Below are 18,001 nucleotides of genomic sequence, written 5' to 3'. Positions count from 1 at the left end.
CAATGATTTTGATTAGTCTCATTTCACAGCTGTGTATGTGCCAGGAAGCATACAGGAATGGAAAAACAAAATGACTTTAAGCTTTTTCTTTATTATCTGTGATATTTTCTTTGTATTGATTGACCTTTTGCATTTGCAATATGACAAACATGCAAAGGATACAAAAATGCACATTGCACTGTCATGAAACCTTCATAATTCAGTTTATGTTAGCTTTATGATTACCTACAGTATTCGAAAATATAACAACAGTCCCTGGATAGTGCTATTTTCTAAGATATTTTCTGAGCTGAAGCTTATTGCTTTCATTTCATTGCTACCTTAGTTCTATTTTATTACGAAAATTGAGTAAAACCTGTTCTTGCATTGCTTCTGCTTTGTGAAAAATTTAAGTTCTGGCCAAGCACTCTCAACATTTCACTGAACATTATTCAACATTCACGCTCAGTAAATGTTATGACCGTTTGGCCGCCTTGTTCAGCCACTGGATTTTTTTCAAAGTTGTTAAATGCTCATGTGCAACCGCCATGTTTAGCAGTAGTTGTCTTGACAAATTGACTGTGTTTTGTATTTTCATGCTGAACGATATTAGGCCGGTTCTTTTAATCATAGTCGCAAAACGTGCCGGTAGCGCAAGAGCCTCTAAGCAAATTTCATTGCAAGCATGCATACTAACAGTGTTTTTGCACACAATCAATGTAGCTGCGCTGGGCAAAGATAGTTGTAGAAAGCGACTTGCAGCCTGGAGTAGGGAATAGGGAGGGTTTTCGGTCCCTCTGGACACTTCGTTGACTTCACACTATCACAAGTTTATGAATCTGTCGAATGCGAAAGGAAACAGGGCATTGGTACAGTAAAAGAAAACTTAAAGGCTAGGTCACAGAATCAAAACGATTTATTCTGAAGTCAGGCAATTCAAAGAAACCTTTGTCTAAAGAGTAAAGCAAAGGAGTAACCTGAAGATAATTCATTCATTTGTTTGAAAAAAGAAGTTGCTTTTCAAATGTATTTGCTCATGGTCAAGTGCCAATTGTCAGTGAAATATTGGAACCGGATCACCTGGAACAAAGCCCAGCAATGTTTGGCGTTGCCCACTAAAACTGTTGAGAGCGTTAGGCCAGCGCTTTGGGGAACACAAATGGCCACAATTGCATTTGGATACTGTTCGTGTGTATTCAACGCCAGAAATAGACTAGGTGAATTGGCCAATACTAATAGCAGCAGGGAATTAATTGATTTCTGGCATGCCAGGTTCCAGTCATCCCAAAATGTAGAATTTAAAGTGGAAGGTCGGTTGTACAAAAGTTTTTTTCATTTCTTTTCATTTTGTCCAGTTTGTTGCCAATCTGGCGAAAGTTTTGGTTTAAAAGTTAGGCTACCAACAGCGTTTATGTTAGAACAGTGCGAGCACTTACCGTGTTAATCATATATCAATATATAATCATTTCAAAATTGATAAGTTTGGATAGACAACATTTTCATGGACGGGTACGGAGAGAATACGATGTAGTGTAAGCACTCACCGTTTCTATGATTTGAAAAGTGATATGTTTCAATGGACAACGTTTTCATCAATGTGCATGGAGTGACGTAATAGTGTGAACATAATGACCTGATGAAAAGTTGTGCTCGAAACATCGAATTTATGTTTCTTTCAAATGTCGTTATTTAATTTTATTAAATTTTGCTCATTATTTTGAACATAGCCTGGAGGTTTGCTTCATCTTTTTTTTAAGTCACGTCTTCTTCATTTTGCCAAGTTTCCTTTTGTTCATTTCCTTTTATTTGATCCAATTGCTGGCCTCTTTGTCTATTGGCCAGTAGATGAAGTGAATGAGTTTGTCCGAAATTCAATTTTCTTTTTTCTCATTCTGTGCTTTCAAAAGCGAAAAGGGCATACCGTATTTACTCTAATATTCCCGCTTCTCTTTTATTCCCGCCTCTCGAGTAATCCCGCTTGTATTTCATAGATTGTAAGAATAATCCCGCCTCCCCAATAATTCCGCATGCGGGATTAAAACCTTTAATTGGCATTTGCTATTCTTTACACACTTTGTGTGGGTTGAAAATCAAGGATTGAAACTTATGCTTGGAGTGAATGGGTTAAATCACATGATAATGTCATAGACGGGAGAGGGCAGAGAGCTGTCTTATTTTGCAAGTTTATCAAACATCCAAGTATCGCAGCATAAAAAGACATTTGATTCTTTGACTTCGTACTGCTGTCTATAAAGCATAATATATGCTCTGTCTTGTCTGTGAAAATAAATATCCCATCCCCCATTTAATTTAAGCCCCCATATATGTTGAAATTGCATATTTTTTCTCTGATTTGTCACAATCATGTTCAAGAGACTTTTTTGTATCCTCAAACTAGACTTCAAGGCATTGAAAAAATAATCCCGCCGCTCCAATATACCCGCCTCTCGAATAATCCCGCCTTGTTTTGTTAGGTCGAAACGCTAATCCCGAAGCGGGAATGTTAGAGTAAATACAGTACCATAAGACAACAGTTTTATGCACTGCAAGTCGATAGGCGTTCTCGAATAGTTTCGCTTTCTCTGCTTTATCAACTAAAGACTCGCAGAGCTTTGTTCTAGGTGTCTTTAATCGTATTATGGATTGACCTTTTATGGAGACATTCTCAGAATCAAATCAAAAGTAAAAAAATGTCTCAATTTTATCATTTTGATATTGATTGTGATATCATCTTTGTTTCAAGTTTTATTGATACGTTTTAGGCAAAGGGTGTTGTCAAGGATGCATTGAAAAAAACAATTCCAAATTACCGAGACGACATTGATCTTCAAAGCATCATTGATTACTTCCAGGAAAATGTAAGATTACCCAATTTATCGAAAGTCGTTAAATTAACATTTTACACGAATACTTTTTTAAAGATGCTGTTCAATTATCACCAAGGATCCCTTAAAGTAGAATCTGTAAGGTTAAAAACAGACCACACCCACACTTTTAGATGAATATTATCTTTTGTCTGAATAAATTTGTTAATTTGAACTGATGAAGGACAACACTTCGTACATAAATCAGGACTTTTGATTGCACCGGGCAATGCCCCAAAGCCTCACTGAATGAGCCTTGCTAGTTATCTCTTTAACTGTACTGTTTAGACCATCACCCTCGTTTTGTAACTAAATTTTCTGCATCTTTTACCTTCTGTTTATCAATTAACCAACTTGTTTGTCCAATTGAGTAACCTTTAGGTGGGGAAGATAGCAGTAATTAAGGCTAAACCTTACGCTTTCTTTTATTTTTAGGTGAAATGTTGCGGCATAGATACCTATGATGACTGGGAAAGCAATATTTACTTCAATTGTTCCTCCCCCGGAGCGGAAGCTTGCGGTGTTCCATACTCTTGTTGTAAAAACGTAAGTGATAGGCCGTATCCTCTTCTTTTTCAAGTGGAATAGCGGAGTTTTGAATGAGGGCCTGGCTCTCCTCTACCAGTAATTTTAAAAATATGTATGATTTTGTTTACTGAACTAAGTGGTACATTAATATATACAAAGGATATGACAGCTCATGATTTTCGCTGAACAATTTTTATTGGCACAAAATTTGATAATTTCCTCTAAAAGGCACACATTTTTAGGCATATTAAAGCTTTCCGTCTGAAACTCCTCATAGTAAGAAGCCTCAGAATAGAGATCGAATATATAAAATCTGGATAAAATATCTTACAAAATCTGCTGTTTCGAGCTTGGCATTAATCATCTTTGATAAATCTCTTTGTTATCTGAAGAAAGTCTGTCTTTTTCAATTGAAGATATCTGAAGAAAGTCTGTCTTTTGCTGATGGTGTCTTCGAAACAATTTTTTTGCTTACCTTCACACTCATACACTTACAGTTTCAGTCTCTCCCAAGCTTCAAGTATCAAACAGCTCTTTCCTTTGTTACAAGGCTTCTTCGCCGAGGATGCATGTGTCAGCATTACCTTTTTTCTTCGTTTCGCAAGTGCTAAAGCTTTTTGACGTGAAAGGTTGCCTTTTTTGAGCCGCAGCCATCGATGTAAAAAAGCTGTAGAATTGTTCCTGACATTTTCAAAAATGACCCTCAATTTTGATTTGACTTTCTGTCAAAACAAAGTCCCCAAAATTGGTCTCGGATCCTCAGCAGTTTTCCCTTATTCAATAGCTTTTTCTTCGAAAATTATCCCGGGGTTTTCGAACATAGTAATACAATTGTAGAGGACTTGCTTTCGTCAGAAAATAGAGGCTTCCCTCTTTTCCAGAACTTTCGACTGTTGTTAAGACGTTTAACATTTGTATAATATTCCCGCTTGACTTGACGCAAAAATGTCATCCATAGATTTATCCGTTTTTAAAGCTTTCTCGTTGTGGCCATTCCTTTCTTTGGTATATTTATTCCGGATGTGATTTCGAATCTCATTAGCTTCTCTTAGAGCTTTCGTCACAAAGTGCCATTCGTTCCCTCGAACAGATTTATCTTCACCCTGGCATGTCCATTTTCAAAGCTTTTAAGACTATTGAATTTGCGACTTCATTGTTGAAAGTCAAAAAGGTTGTCCTCGGTATATCAGACTCACAACATGTTAATGATCTAGATGAATAAGGTTGTACCCCTTCAACTATTTAGCTGCAGGATGATCTAGATGAATAAGGTTGTACCCCTAGAACTATTTAGCTGCAGGATGGTCTAGATGCATAAGGTTCCACCCCTTAAACTATTTAGCTGCAGTATGGTCTAGGTGCATAAGGTTGTACCCCTTCAACTATTTAGCTGCAGTATGGTCTAGATGCATAAGGTTGTACCCCTAGAACTATTTAATGGCAGGGTGGTCTAGATGCATAAGGTTGCACCCCTTGACCTATTTAGCTGCAGGATGGTCTAGATGAATAAGTTGTACCCCTTCAACTATTTAGCTGAAGGATGGTCTAGATGAATAAGGTTGTACCCCTTGAACTATTTAGCTGCAGGATGGTCTAGATGAATAAGGTTGTTCCCTTTCAAATTTTTAGCTGCAGGATGGTCGAGATGAATAAGGTTTTACCCCTTCAACTATTTAGCTGCTGGATGATCCAGATGCATAAGGTTGTACCCCTACAACTATTTAGCTGCTGGATGGTCTAGATGAATAAGCTTGTACCCCTTCAAATTTTTAGCTGCAGGGTTCTCTAGATGAATAAGGTTGTACCCCTTCAACTATTTAGCTGAAGGATGGTCTAGATGAATAAGGTTGTACCCCTTGAACTATTTAGCTGCAGGATGGTCTAGATGAATAAGGTTGTACCCCTTCAAATTTTTAGCTGCAGGATGGTCTAGATGAATAAGGTTGCACCCCTTCAACTATTTAGCTGCAGGGTTCTTTAGATGAATAAGGTTGTACCCCTTCAACTATTTAGCTGAAGGATGGTCTAGATGAATAAGGTTGTACCCCTTGAACTATTTAGCTGCAGGATGGTCTAGATGAATAAGGTTGTACCCCTTCAAATTTTTAGCTGCAGGATGGTCTAGATGAATAAGGTTTTACCCCTTGAACTATTTAGCTGCAAGATGGTCTAGATGAATAAGGTTGTACCCCTTCAACTATTTAGCTGAAGGGTTGTCTGGATAAATAAGGTTGTACCCCTTCAACTATTCAGCTGAAGGATGGTCTAGATGAATAAGGTTGTACCCCTTGATATATTTAGCTGCAGGATGGTCTAGATGAATAAGGTTGTACCCCTTCAAATTTTTAGCTGCAGGATGGTCTAGATGAATAAGGTTTTACCCCTTGAACTATTTAGCTGCAGGATGGTCTAGATGATTAAGGTTGTACCCCTTCAACTATTTAGCTGAAGGGTTGTCTGGATGAATAAGGTTGTTCCCTTTCAACTATTCAGCTGAAGGATTGTCTAGATGCGTAGGTTTGTACCCCTTGACCTATTTAATGGCAGGGTGGTCTAGATGAATAAGGTTGTACCATTTCAACTATTTAGCTGCAGGGTTGTCTAGATGAATAAGGTTGTACCCCTTCAACTATTCAGCTGCAGGATGGTCTAGATGCATAAGGTTCCACCCCTTGAACTATTTAGCTGCAGGATGGTCTAGATGCATAAGGTTGTACCCCTTCAACTATTTAGCTGCAGGATGGTCTAGATGAATCAGGTTGTACCCCTTCAACTATTTAGCTACAGGATGTTCTAGATGAATAAGGTTTACCCCTTCAACTATTTAGCTGCAGGACGGTCTAGATGAATAAGGTTGTACCCCTTCAACTATTTAGCTGCTGGATGGTCTAGATTTATAAGGTTGTGCCCCTTCAACTATTTAGCTGCTAGGTGGTCGAGATGAATAAGGTTGTACCCCTTCAACTATTTAGCTGCAGGGTTGTCTAGATGAATAAGGTTGTACTCCTTCAACTATTCAGCTGCAGGATGGTCTAGATGCATAAGGCTGTACCCCTTTGAACTTTTTAGCTGCAGGGTTGTCTAGAGGAATAAGGTTGTACCCCTTAAACTATTTAGCTGCTGGATGATCTAGATAAAGAAGGTTGTACCCCTTCAACTATTTAGCTGCTGAGTGGTCGAGATAAATAAGGTTGTACCCCTTCAACTATTTAGCTGCAGGATGGTCTCGATGCGTAGGTTTGTACCCCTTGACCTATTTAGCTGCAGGGTGGTCTAGATGCATAAGGTTGCACCCCTTCAACTATTTAGCTGCAGGGTTGTCTAGATGAATAAGGTTGTACTCCTTCAACTATTCAGCTGCAGGATGGTCTAGATGAAAAAGGTTGTACCCCCTGAACTATTTAGCTGCAGGGTGATCTAGATGCATAAGGTTGCACCCCTTCAACTATTTAGCTGCAGGGTTGTCTAGATGAATAAGGTTGTACCCTTGAACTATTTAGCTGCAGGATCGTCTAGATGAATAAGGTTGTAGCCCTTCAACTATTTAGCTGCAGGATGGTCTAGATGAATAAGGTTGTACCCCTTCAACTATTTAGCTGAAGGGTTGTCTGGATGAATAAGGTTGTACCCCTTCAACTATTTAGCTGAAGGATGGTCTAGATGAATAAGGTTTGACCCCTTCAACTATTTAGCTGCAGGGTTGTCTAGATGAATAATGTTGTACCTCTAGAACTATTTAGCAGCAGGATGGTCTAGATGCATAAGGTTCCACCCCTTCAACTATTCAGCTGCAGGATGGTCTAGATGCATAAGGCTGTACCCCTTGACCTATTTAGCTGCAGGGTGATCTAGATGAATAAGGTAGTACCCATTCAATTTTTTAGCTGCAGGATGGTCTAGATGAATAAGGTTGTACCCCTTCAACTATTTAGCTACAGGATTGTCTAGATGAAAAAGGTTGTACCCCTTTGAACTATTTAGCTGCAGGATGGTCTAGATGAATAAGGTTGTACCCCTTCAACTATTTAGCTGCAGGATTGTCTAGATGAATAACGTTTCACCCCTTCAACTATTTAGCTGCTGGATGGTCTAGATTTATAAGGTTGTGCCCCTTCAACTATTTAGCCGCTGGATGGTCTAGATTTATAAGGTTGTGCCCCTTCAACTATTTAGCTACTGAGTGGTCGAGATAAATAAGGTTGTACCCCTTCAACTATTTAGCTGCAGGATGGTCTAGATGCGTAGGTTTGTACCCCTTGACCTATTTAATTGCAGGGTGGTCTAGATGCATAAGGTTCCACCCCTTGAACTATTTAGCTGCCGGATGGTCTAGATGCATAAGGTTGTACCCCTTCAACTATTTACCTGCTGGATGATCTAGATGCATAAGGCTGTACCCTTTAAACTATTTAGCTGCAGGGTTGTCTAGATGAATGAGGTTATACCCCTTCAACTATTTAGCTACAGGATGGTCTAGATGCATAAGGTTGTACCCCTTCAACTATTTAGCTGCATTATGGTCTAGATGAATAAGGTTGTACCCCTTCAACTATTTACCTGCATTACGGTCTAGATGAATAAGGTTGTACCCCTTCAACTATTTAGCTGAAGGATGGTCTAGATGAATAAGGTTGTACCCCTTCAACTATTTAGCTACAGGATTGTCTAGATGAAAAAGGTTGTACCCCTTTGAACTTTTTAGCTGCAGGGTTGTCTAGAGGAATAAGGTTGTACCCCTTAAACTATTTAGCTGCTGGATGATCTAGATAAAGAAGGTTGTACCCCTTCAACTATTTAGCTGCTGAGTGGTCGAGATAAATAAGGTTGTACCCCTTCAACTATTTAGCTGCAGGATGGTCTCGATGCGTAGGTTTGTACCCCTTGACCTATTTAGCTGCAGGGTGGTCTAGATGCATAAGGTTGCACCCCTTCAACTATTTAGCTGCAGGGTTGTCTAGATGAATAAGGTTGTACTCCTTCAACTATTCAGCTGCAGGATGGTCTAGATGAAAAAGGTTGTACCCCCTGAACTATTTAGCTGCAGGGTGATCTAGATGCATAAGGTTGCACCCCTTCAACTATTTAGCTGCAGGGTTGTCTAGATGAATAAGGTTGTACCCTTGAACTATTTAGCTGCAGGATCGTCTAGATGAATAAGGTTGTACCCCTTCAACTATTTAGCTGCAGGATGGTCTAGATGAATAAGGTTGTACCCCTTCAACTATTTAGCTGAAGGGTTGTCTGGATGAATAAGGTTGTACCCCTTCAACTATTTAGCTGAAGGATGGTCTAGATGAATAAGGTTTGACCCCTTCAACTATTTAGCTGAAGGGTTGTCTGGATGAATAAGGTTGTACCCCTTCAACTATTTAGCTGAAGGATGGTCTAGATGAATAAGGTTTGACCCCTTCAACTATTTAGCAGCAGGATGGTCTAGATGCATAAGGTTCCACCCCTTCAACTATTCAGCTGCAGGATGGTCTAGATGCATAAGGCTGTACCCCTTGACCTATTTAGCTGCAGGGTGATCTAGATGAATAAGGTAGTACCCATTCAATTTTTTAGCTGCAGGATGGTCTAGATGAATAAGGTTGTACCCCTTCAACTATTTAGCTACAGGATTGTCTAGATGAAAAAGGTTGTACCCCTTTGAACTATTTAGCTGCAGGATGGTCTAGATGAATAAGGTTGTACCCCTTCAACTATTTAGCTGCAGGATTGTCTAGATGAATAACGTTTCACCCCTTCAACTATTTAGCTGCTGGATGGTCTAGATTTATAAGGTTGTGCCCCTTCAACTATTTAGCCGCTGGATGGTCTAGATTTATAAGGTTGTGCCCCTTCAACTATTTAGCTACTGAGTGGTCGAGATAAATAAGGTTGTACCCCTTCAACTATTTAGCTGCAGGATGGTCTAGATGCGTAGGTTTGTACCCCTTGACCTATTTAGCTGCAGGGCGGTCTAGATGCATAAGGTTGCACCCCTTCAACTATTTAGCTGCAGGGTTGTCTAGATGAATAAGGTTGTACCCCTTCAACTATTCAGCTGCAGGATGGTCTAGATGCATAAGGCTGTACCCCTTGACCTATTTAGCTGCAGGGTGATCTAGATGCATAAGGTTGCACCCCTTCAACTATTTAGCTGCAGTATGGTCTTGATGCATAAGGTTGTACCCTTGAACTATTTAGCTCCAGGATGGTCTAGATGAATAAGGTTGTACCCCTTCAACTATTTAGCTGAAGGGTTGTCTGGATGAATAAGGTTGTACCCCTTCAACTATTTAGCTGCTGGATGGTCTAGATTTATAAGGTTGTGCCCCTTCAACTATTTAGCTGCTGGGTGGTCGAGATGAATAAGGTTGTACCCCTTCAACTATTTAGCTGCAGGATTGTCTAGATGCGTAGGTTTGTACCCCTTGACCTATTTAATTGCAGGGTGGTCTAGATGCATAAGGTTGTACCCCTTCAACTATTTACCTGCTGGATGATCTAGATGCATAAGGCTGTACCCTTTAAACTATTTAGCTGCAGGGTTGTCTAGATGAATGAGGTTATACCCCTTCAACTATTTAGCTACAGGATGGTCTAGATGCATAAGGTTGTACCCCTTCAACTATTTAGCTGCATTATGGTCTAGATGAATAAGGTTGCACCCCTTCAACTATTTACCTGCATTACGGTCTAGATGAATAAGGTTGTACCCCTTCAACTATTTAGCTGAAGGATGGTCTAGATGAATAAGGTTGTACCCCTTCAACTATTTAGCTACAGGATTGTCTAGATGAAAAAGGTTGTACCCCTTTGAACTTTTTAGCTGCAGGGTTGTCTAGAGGAATAAGGTTGTACCCCTTAAACTATTTAGCTGCTGGATGATCTAGATAAAGAAGGTTGTACCCCTTCAACTATTTAGCTGCTGAGTGGTCGAGATAAATAAGATTGTACCCCTTCAACTATTTAGCTGCAGGATGGTCTCGATGCGTAGGTTTGTACCCCTTGACCTATTTAGCTGCAGGGTGATCTAGATGAATAAGGTAGTACCCATTCAATTTTTTAGCTGCAGGATGGTCTAGATGAATAAGGTTGTACCCCTTCAACTATTTAGCTACAGGATTGTCTAGATGAAAAAGGTTGTACCCCTTTGAACTATTTAGCTGCAGGATGGTCTAGATGAATAAGGTTGTACCCCTTCAACTATTTAGCTGCAGGATTGTCTAGATGAATAACGTTTCACCCCTTCAACTATTTAGCTGCTGGATGGTCTAGATTTATAAGGTTGTGCCCCTTCAACTATTTAGCCGCTGGATGGTCTAGATTTATAAGGTTGTGCCCCTTCAACTATTTAGCTACTGAGTGGTCGAGATAAATAAGGTTGTACCCCTTCAACTATTTAGCTGCAGGATGGTCTAGATGCGTAGGTTTGTACCCCTTGACCTATTTAGCTGCAGGGCGGTCTAGATGCATAAGGTTTTACCCCTTGACCTATTTAATGGCAGGCTGGTCTAGATGAATAAGTTTGTACCCCTTGAACTATTTAGCTGCAGGATGGTCTAGATGAATAAGGTTGTACCCCTTCATCTATTTAGCTGAAGGATGGTCTAGATGAATAAGGTTGTACCCCTTCAACTATTTAGCTGCTGAGTGGTCGAGATAAATAAGGTTGTACCCCTTCAACTATTTAGCTGCAGGATGGTCTCGATGCGTAGGTTTGTACCCCTTGACCTATTTAGCTGCAGGGTGGTCTAGATGAATAAGGTTGTACCCCTTCAACTATTTAGCTGAAGGATGGTCTAGATGAAGAAGGTTTGACCCCTTCAACTATTTAGCTGCAGGGTTGTCTAGATGAATAATGTTGTACCTCTAGAACTATTTAGCAGCAGGATGGTCTAGATGCATAAGGTTCCACCCCTTCAACTATTCAGCTGCAGGATGGTCTAGATGCATAAGGCTGTACCCCTTGACCTATTTAGCTGCAGGGTGATCTAGATGAATAAGGTAGTACCCATTCAATTTTTTAGCTGCAGGATGGTCTAGATGAATAAGGTTGTACCCCTTCAACTATTTAGCTACAGGATTGTCTAGATGAAAAAGGTTGTACCCCTTTGAACTATTTAGCTGCAGGATGGTCTAGATGAATAAGGTTGTACCCCTTCAACTATTTAGCTGCAGGATTGTCTAGATGAATAACGTTTCACCCCTTCAACTATTTAGCTGCTGGATGGTCTAGATTTATAAGGTTGTGCCCCTTCAACTATTTAGCCGCTGGATGGTCTAGATTTATAAGGTTGTGCCCCTTCAACTATTTAGCTACTGAGTGGTCGAGATAAATAAGGTTGTACCCCTTCAACTATTTAGCTGCAGGATGGTCTAGATGCGTAGGTTTGTACCCCTTGACCTATTTAGCTGCAGGGCGGTCTAGATGCATAAGGTTTTACCCCTTGACCTATTTAATGGCAGGGTGGTCTAGATGAATAAGTTTGTACCCCTTGAACTATTTAGCTGCAGGATGGTCTAGATGAATAAGGTTGTACCCCTTCATCTATTTAGCTGAAGGATGGTCTAGATGAATAAGGTTGTACCCCTTGACCTATTTAATGGCAGGGTGGTCTAGATGCATAAGGTTGCACCCCTTCAACTATTTAGCTGCAGGGTTGTCTAGATGAATAAGGTTGTACCCCTTCAACTATTTAGCTGAAGGATGGTCTAGATGAATAAGGTTGTACCCCTTGAACTATTTAGCTGCAGGGTTGTTTAGATGAATAAGGTTGTACCCCTTCAACTATTTAGCTGAAGGATTGTCTAGATGAATAAGGTTGTACCCCTTGAACTATTTAGCTGCAGGATGGTCTAGATGAATAAGGTTGTACCCCTTCAAATTTTTAGCTGCAGGATGGTCGAGATGAATAAGGTTTTACCCCTTGAACTATTTAGCTGCAGGATGGTCTAGATGAATAAGGTTGTACCATTTCAACTATTTAGCTGCAGGGTTGTCTAGATGAATAAGGTTGTACCCCTTCAACTATTTAGCTGCAGGATGGTCTAGATGCATAAAGTTCCACCCCTTGAACTATTTAGCTGCAGGATGGTCTAGATGCATAAGGTTGTACCCCTTCAACTATTTAGCTGCAGGATGGTCTAGATGAATCAGGTTGTACCCCTTCAACTATTTAGCTACAGGATGTTCTAGATGAATAAGGTTTACCCCTTCAACTATTTAGCTGCAGGACGGTCTAGATGAATAAGGTTGTACCCCTTCAACTATTTAGCTGCTGGATGGTTTAGATTTATAAGGTTGTGCCCCTTCAACTATTTAGCTGCTGGGTGGTCGAGATGAATAAGGTTGTACCCCTTCAACTATTTAGCTGCAGGGTTTTCTAGATGAATAAGGTTGTACCCCTTCAACTATTCAGCTGCAGGATGGTCTAGATGCATAAGGCTGTACCCCTTTGAACTTTTTAGCTGCAGGGTTGTCTAGAGGAATAAGGTTGTACCCCTTAAACTATTTAGCTGCTGGATGATCTAGATAAAGAAGGTTGTACCCCTTCAACTATTTAGCTGCTGAGTGGTCGAGATAAATAAGGTTGTACCCCTTCAACTATTTAGCTGCAGGATGGTCTCGATGCGTAGGTTTGTACCCCTTGACCTATTTAGCTGCAGGGTGGTCTAGATGCATAAGGTTGCACCCCTTCAACTATTTAGCTGCAGGGTTGTCTAGATGAATAAGGTTGTACCCCTTCAACTATTCAGCTGCAGGATGGTCTAGATGCATAAGGCTGTACCCCTTGACCTATTTAGCTGCAGGGTGATCTAGATGCATAAGGTTGCACCCCTTCAACTATTTAGCTGCAGTATGGTCTTGATGCATAAGGTTGTAACTTTGAACTATTTAGCTCCAGGATGGTCTAGATGAATAAGGTTGTACCCCTTCAACTATTTAGCTGAAGGGTTGTCTGGATGAATAAGGTTGTACCCCTTCAACTATTTAGCTGCTGGATGGTCTAGATTTATAAGGTTGTGCCCCTTCAACTATTTAGCCGCTGGGTGGTCGAGATGAATAAGGTTGTACCCCTTCAACTATTTAGCTGCAGGATTGTCTAGATGCGTAGGTTTGTACCCCTTGACCTATTTAATTGCAGGGTGGTCTAGATGCATAAGGTTCCACCCCTTGAACTATTTAGCTGAAGGATGGTCTAGATGAATAAGGTTGTACCCCTTGAACTATTTAGCTGCAGGATGGTCTAGATGAATAAGGTTGTTCCCTTTCAAATTTTTAGCTGCAGGATGGTCGAGATGAATAAGGTTTTACCCCTTCAACTATTTAGCTGCTGGATGATCCAGATGCATAAGGTTGTACCCCTACAACTATTTAGCTGCTGGATGGTCTAGATGAATAAGCTTGTACCCCTTCAAATTTTTAGCTGCAGGGTTCTCTAGATGAATAAGGTTGTACCCCTTCAACTATTTAGCTGAAGGATGGTCTAGATGAATAAGGTTGTACCCCTTGAACTATTTAGCTGCAGGATGGTCTAGATGAATAAGGTTGTACCCCTTCAAATTTTTAGCTGCAGGATGGTCTAGATGAATAAGGTTGCACCCCTTCAACTATTTAGCTGCAGGGTTCTTTAGATGAATAAGGTTGTACCCCTTCAACTATTTAGCTGAAGGATGGTCTAGATGAATAAGGTTGTACCCCTTGAACTATTTAGCTGCAGGATGGTCTAGATGAATAAGGTTGTACCCCTTCAAATTTTTAGCTGCAGGATGGTCTAGATGAATAAGGTTTTACCCCTTGAACTATTTAGCTGCAAGATGGTCTAGATGAATAAGGTTGTACCCCTTCAACTATTTAGCTGAAGGGTTGTCTGGATAAATAAGGTTGTACCCCTTCAACTATTCAGCTGAAGGATGGTCTAGATGAATAAGGTTGTACCCCTTGATATATTTAGCTGCAGGATGGTCTAGATGAATAAGGTTGTACCCCTTCAAATTTTTAGCTGCAGGATGGTCTAGATGAATAAGGTTTTACCCCTTGAACTATTTAGCTGCAGGATGGTCTAGATGATTAAGGTTGTACCCCTTCAACTATTTAGCTGAAGGGTTGTCTGGATGAATAAGGTTGTTCCCTTTCAACTATTCAGCTGAAGGATTGTCTAGATGCGTAGGTTTGTACCCCTTGACCTATTTAATGGCAGGGTGGTCTAGATGAATAAGGTTGTACCATTTCAACTATTTCGCTGCAGGGTTGTCTAGATGAATAAGGTTGTACCCCTTCAACTATTCAGCTGCAGGATGGTCTAGATGCATAAGGTTCCACCCCTTGAACTATTTAGCTGCAGGATGGTCTAGATGCATAAGGTTGTACCCCTTCAACTATTTAGCTGCAGGATGGTCTAGATGAATCAGGTTGTACCCCTTCAACTATTTAGCTACAGGATGTTCTAGATGAATAAGGTTTACCCCTTCAACTATTTAGCTGCAGGACGGTCTAGATGAATAAGGTTGTACCCCTTCAACTATTTAGCTGCTGGATGGTCTAGATTTATAAGGTTGTGCCCCTTCAACTATTTAGCTGCTAGGTGGTCGAGATGAATAAGGTTGTACCCCTTCAACTATTTAGCTGCAGGGTTGTCTAGATGAATAAGGTTGTACTCCTTCAACTATTCAGCTGCAGGATGGTCTAGATGCATAAGGCTGTACCCCTTTGAACTTTTTAGCTGCAGGGTTGTCTAGAGGAATAAGGTTGTACCCCTTAAACTATTTAGCTGCTGGATGATCTAGATAAAGAAGGTTGTACCCCTTCAACTATTTAGCTGCTGAGTGGTCGAGATAAATAAGGTTGTACCCCTTCAACTATTTAGCTGCAGGATGGTCTCGATGCGTAGGTTTGTACCCCTTGACCTATTTAGCTGCAGGGTGGTCTAGATGCATAAGGTTGCACCCCTTCAACTATTTAGCTGCAGGGTTGTCTAGATGAATAAGGTTGTACTCCTTCAACTATTCAGCTGCAGGATGGTCTAGATGAAAAAGGTTGTACCCCCTGAACTATTTAGCTGCAGGGTGATCTAGATGCATAAGGTTGCACCCCTTCAACTATTTAGCTGCAGGGTTGTCTAGATGAATAAGGTTGTACCCTTGAACTATTTAGCTGCAGGATCGTCTAGATGAATAAGGTTGTAGCCCTTCAACTATTTAGCTGCAGGATGGTCTAGATGAATAAGGTTGTACCCCTTCAACTATTTAGCTGAAGGGTTGTCTGGATGAATAAGGTTGTACCCCTTCAACTATTTAGCTGAAGGATGGTCTAGATGAATAAGGTTTGACCCCTTCAACTATTTAGCTGCAGGGTTGTCTAGATGAATAATGTTGTACCTCTAGAACTATTTAGCAGCAGGATGGTCTAGATGCATAAGGTTCCACCCCTTCAACTATTCAGCTGCAGGATGGTCTAGATGCATAAGGCTGTACCCCTTGACCTATTTAGCTGCAGGGTGATCTAGATGAATAAGGTAGTACCCATTCAATTTTTTAGCTGCAGGATGGTCTAGATGAATAAGGTTGTACCCCTTCAACTATTTAGCTACAGGATTGTCTAGATGAAAAAGGTTGTACCCCTTTGAACTATTTAGCTGCAGGATGGTCTAGATGAATAAGGTTGTACCCCTTCAACTATTTAGCTGCAGGATTGTCTAGATGAATAACGTTTCACCCCTTCAACTATTTAGCTGCTGGATGGTCTAGATTTATAAGGTTGTGCCCCTTCAACTATTTAGCCGCTGGATGGTCTAGATTTATAAGGTTGTGCCCCTTCAACTATTTAGCTACTGAGTGGTCGAGATAAATAAGGTTGTACCCCTTCAACTATTTAGCTGCAGGATGGTCTAGATGCGTAGGTTTGTACCCCTTGACCTATTTAGCTGCAGGGCGGTCTAGATGCATAAGGTTGCACCCCTTCAACTATTTAGCTGCAGGGTTGTCTAGATGAATAAGGTTGTACCCCTTCAACTATTCAGCTGCAGGATGGTCTAGATGCATAAGGCTGTACCCCTTGACCTATTTAGCTGCAGGGTGATCTAGATGCATAAGGTTGCACCCCTTCAACTATTTAGCTGCAGTATGGTCTTGATGCATAAGGTTGTACCCTTGAACTATTTAGCTCCAGGATGGTCTAGATGAATAAGGTTGTACCCCTTCAACTATTTAGCTGCTGGATGGTCTAGATTTATAAGGTTGTGCCCCTTCAACTATTTAGCCGCTGGGTGGTCGAGATGAATAAGGTTGTACCCCTTGAACTATTTAGCTGCAGGATTGTCTAGATGCGTAGGTTTGTACCCCTTGACCTATTTAATTGCAGGGTGGTCTAGATGCATAAGGTTCCACCCCTTGAACTATTTAGCTGCCGGATGGTCTAGATGCATAAGGTTGTACCCTTTAAACTATTTAGCTGCAGGGTTGTCTAGATGAATGAGGTTATACCCTTTCAACTATTTAGCTACAGGATGGTCTAGATGCATAAGGTTGTACCCCTTCAACTATTTAGCTGCATTATGGTCTAGATGAATAAGGTTGTACCTCTTCAACTATTTACCTGCATTACGGTCTAGATGAATAAGGTTGTACCCCTTCAACTATTTAGCTGAAGGATGGTCTAGATGAATAAGGTTGTACCCCTTCAACTATTTAGCTACAGGATTGTCTAGATGAAAAAGGTTGTACCCCTTTGAACTATTTAGCTGCAGGGTTGTCTAGAGGAATAAGGTTGTTCCCTTTCAACTATTCAGCTGAAGGATTGTCTAGATGCGTAGGTTTGTACCCCTTGACCTATTTAATGGCAGGGTGGTCTAGATGCATAACGTTGCACCCCTTCAACTATTTAGCTGCAGGGTTGTCTAGATGAATAAGGTTGTACCCCTTCAACTATTTAGCTGAAGGATGGTCTAGATGAATAAGGTTGTACCCCTTGATATATTTAGCTGTAGGATGGTCTAGATGAATAAGGTTGTACCCCTTGACCTATTTAATGGCAGGGTGGTCTAGATGCATAAGGTTGCACCCCTTGAACTATTTAGCTGCAGGATGGTCTAGATGAATAAGTTGTACCCCTTCAACTATTTAGCTGAAGGATGGTCTCGATGAATAAGGTTGTACCCCTTGAACTATTTAGCTGTAGGATGGTCTAGATGAATAAGGTTGTACCCCTTGACCTATTTAATGGCAGGGTGGTCTAGATGCATAAGGTTGCACCCCTTGACCTATTTAGCTGCAGGATGGTCTCGATGAATAAGTTGTACCCCTTCAACTATTTAGCTGAAGGATGGTCTAGATGAATAAGGTTGTACCCCTTGAACTATTTAGCTGCAGGATGGTCTAGATGAATAAGGTTGTTCCCTTTCAAATTTTTAGCTGCAGGATGGTCGAGATGAATAAGGTTTTACCCCTTCAACTATTTAGCTGCTGGATGATCCAGATGCATAAGGTTGCACCCCTACAACTATTTAGCTGCTGGATGGTCTAGATGAATAAGCTTGTACCCCTTCAAATTTTTAGCTGCAGGGTTCTCTAGATGAATAAGGTTGTACCCCTTCAACTATTTAGCTGAAGGATGGTCTAGATGAATAAGGTTGTACCCCTTGAAC

The 18,001-nt window shown here is 40.7% G+C and overlaps 1 protein-coding gene across 1 annotated transcript in view; it reads left to right on the top strand.

Moving 5' to 3' along the window:
• Nucleotides 1-18,001, top strand: part of LOC135688034 (tetraspanin-33) — a 38,304-nt gene that overhangs the window by 4,040 nt on the left and 16,263 nt on the right. Inside the window, exons 4-5 of the mRNA XM_065204761.2 lie at nt 2,742-2,837; nt 3,279-3,389. Of these exons, the coding sequence (XP_065060833.1) occupies nt 2,742-2,837; nt 3,279-3,389 (207 nt within the window). The remainder of the gene's footprint in view (nt 1-2,741; nt 2,838-3,278; nt 3,390-18,001) is intronic.

Source organism: Rhopilema esculentum, chromosome 17 (assembly GCF_057945365.1).
Source record: "Rhopilema esculentum isolate cy_ngs chromosome 17, ASM5794536v1, whole genome shotgun sequence".
NCBI classification, from domain to species: Eukaryota; Metazoa; Cnidaria; class Scyphozoa; order Rhizostomeae; family Rhizostomatidae; genus Rhopilema; species Rhopilema esculentum.
This window is presented reverse-complemented; position numbering and strand designations above follow the sequence as displayed.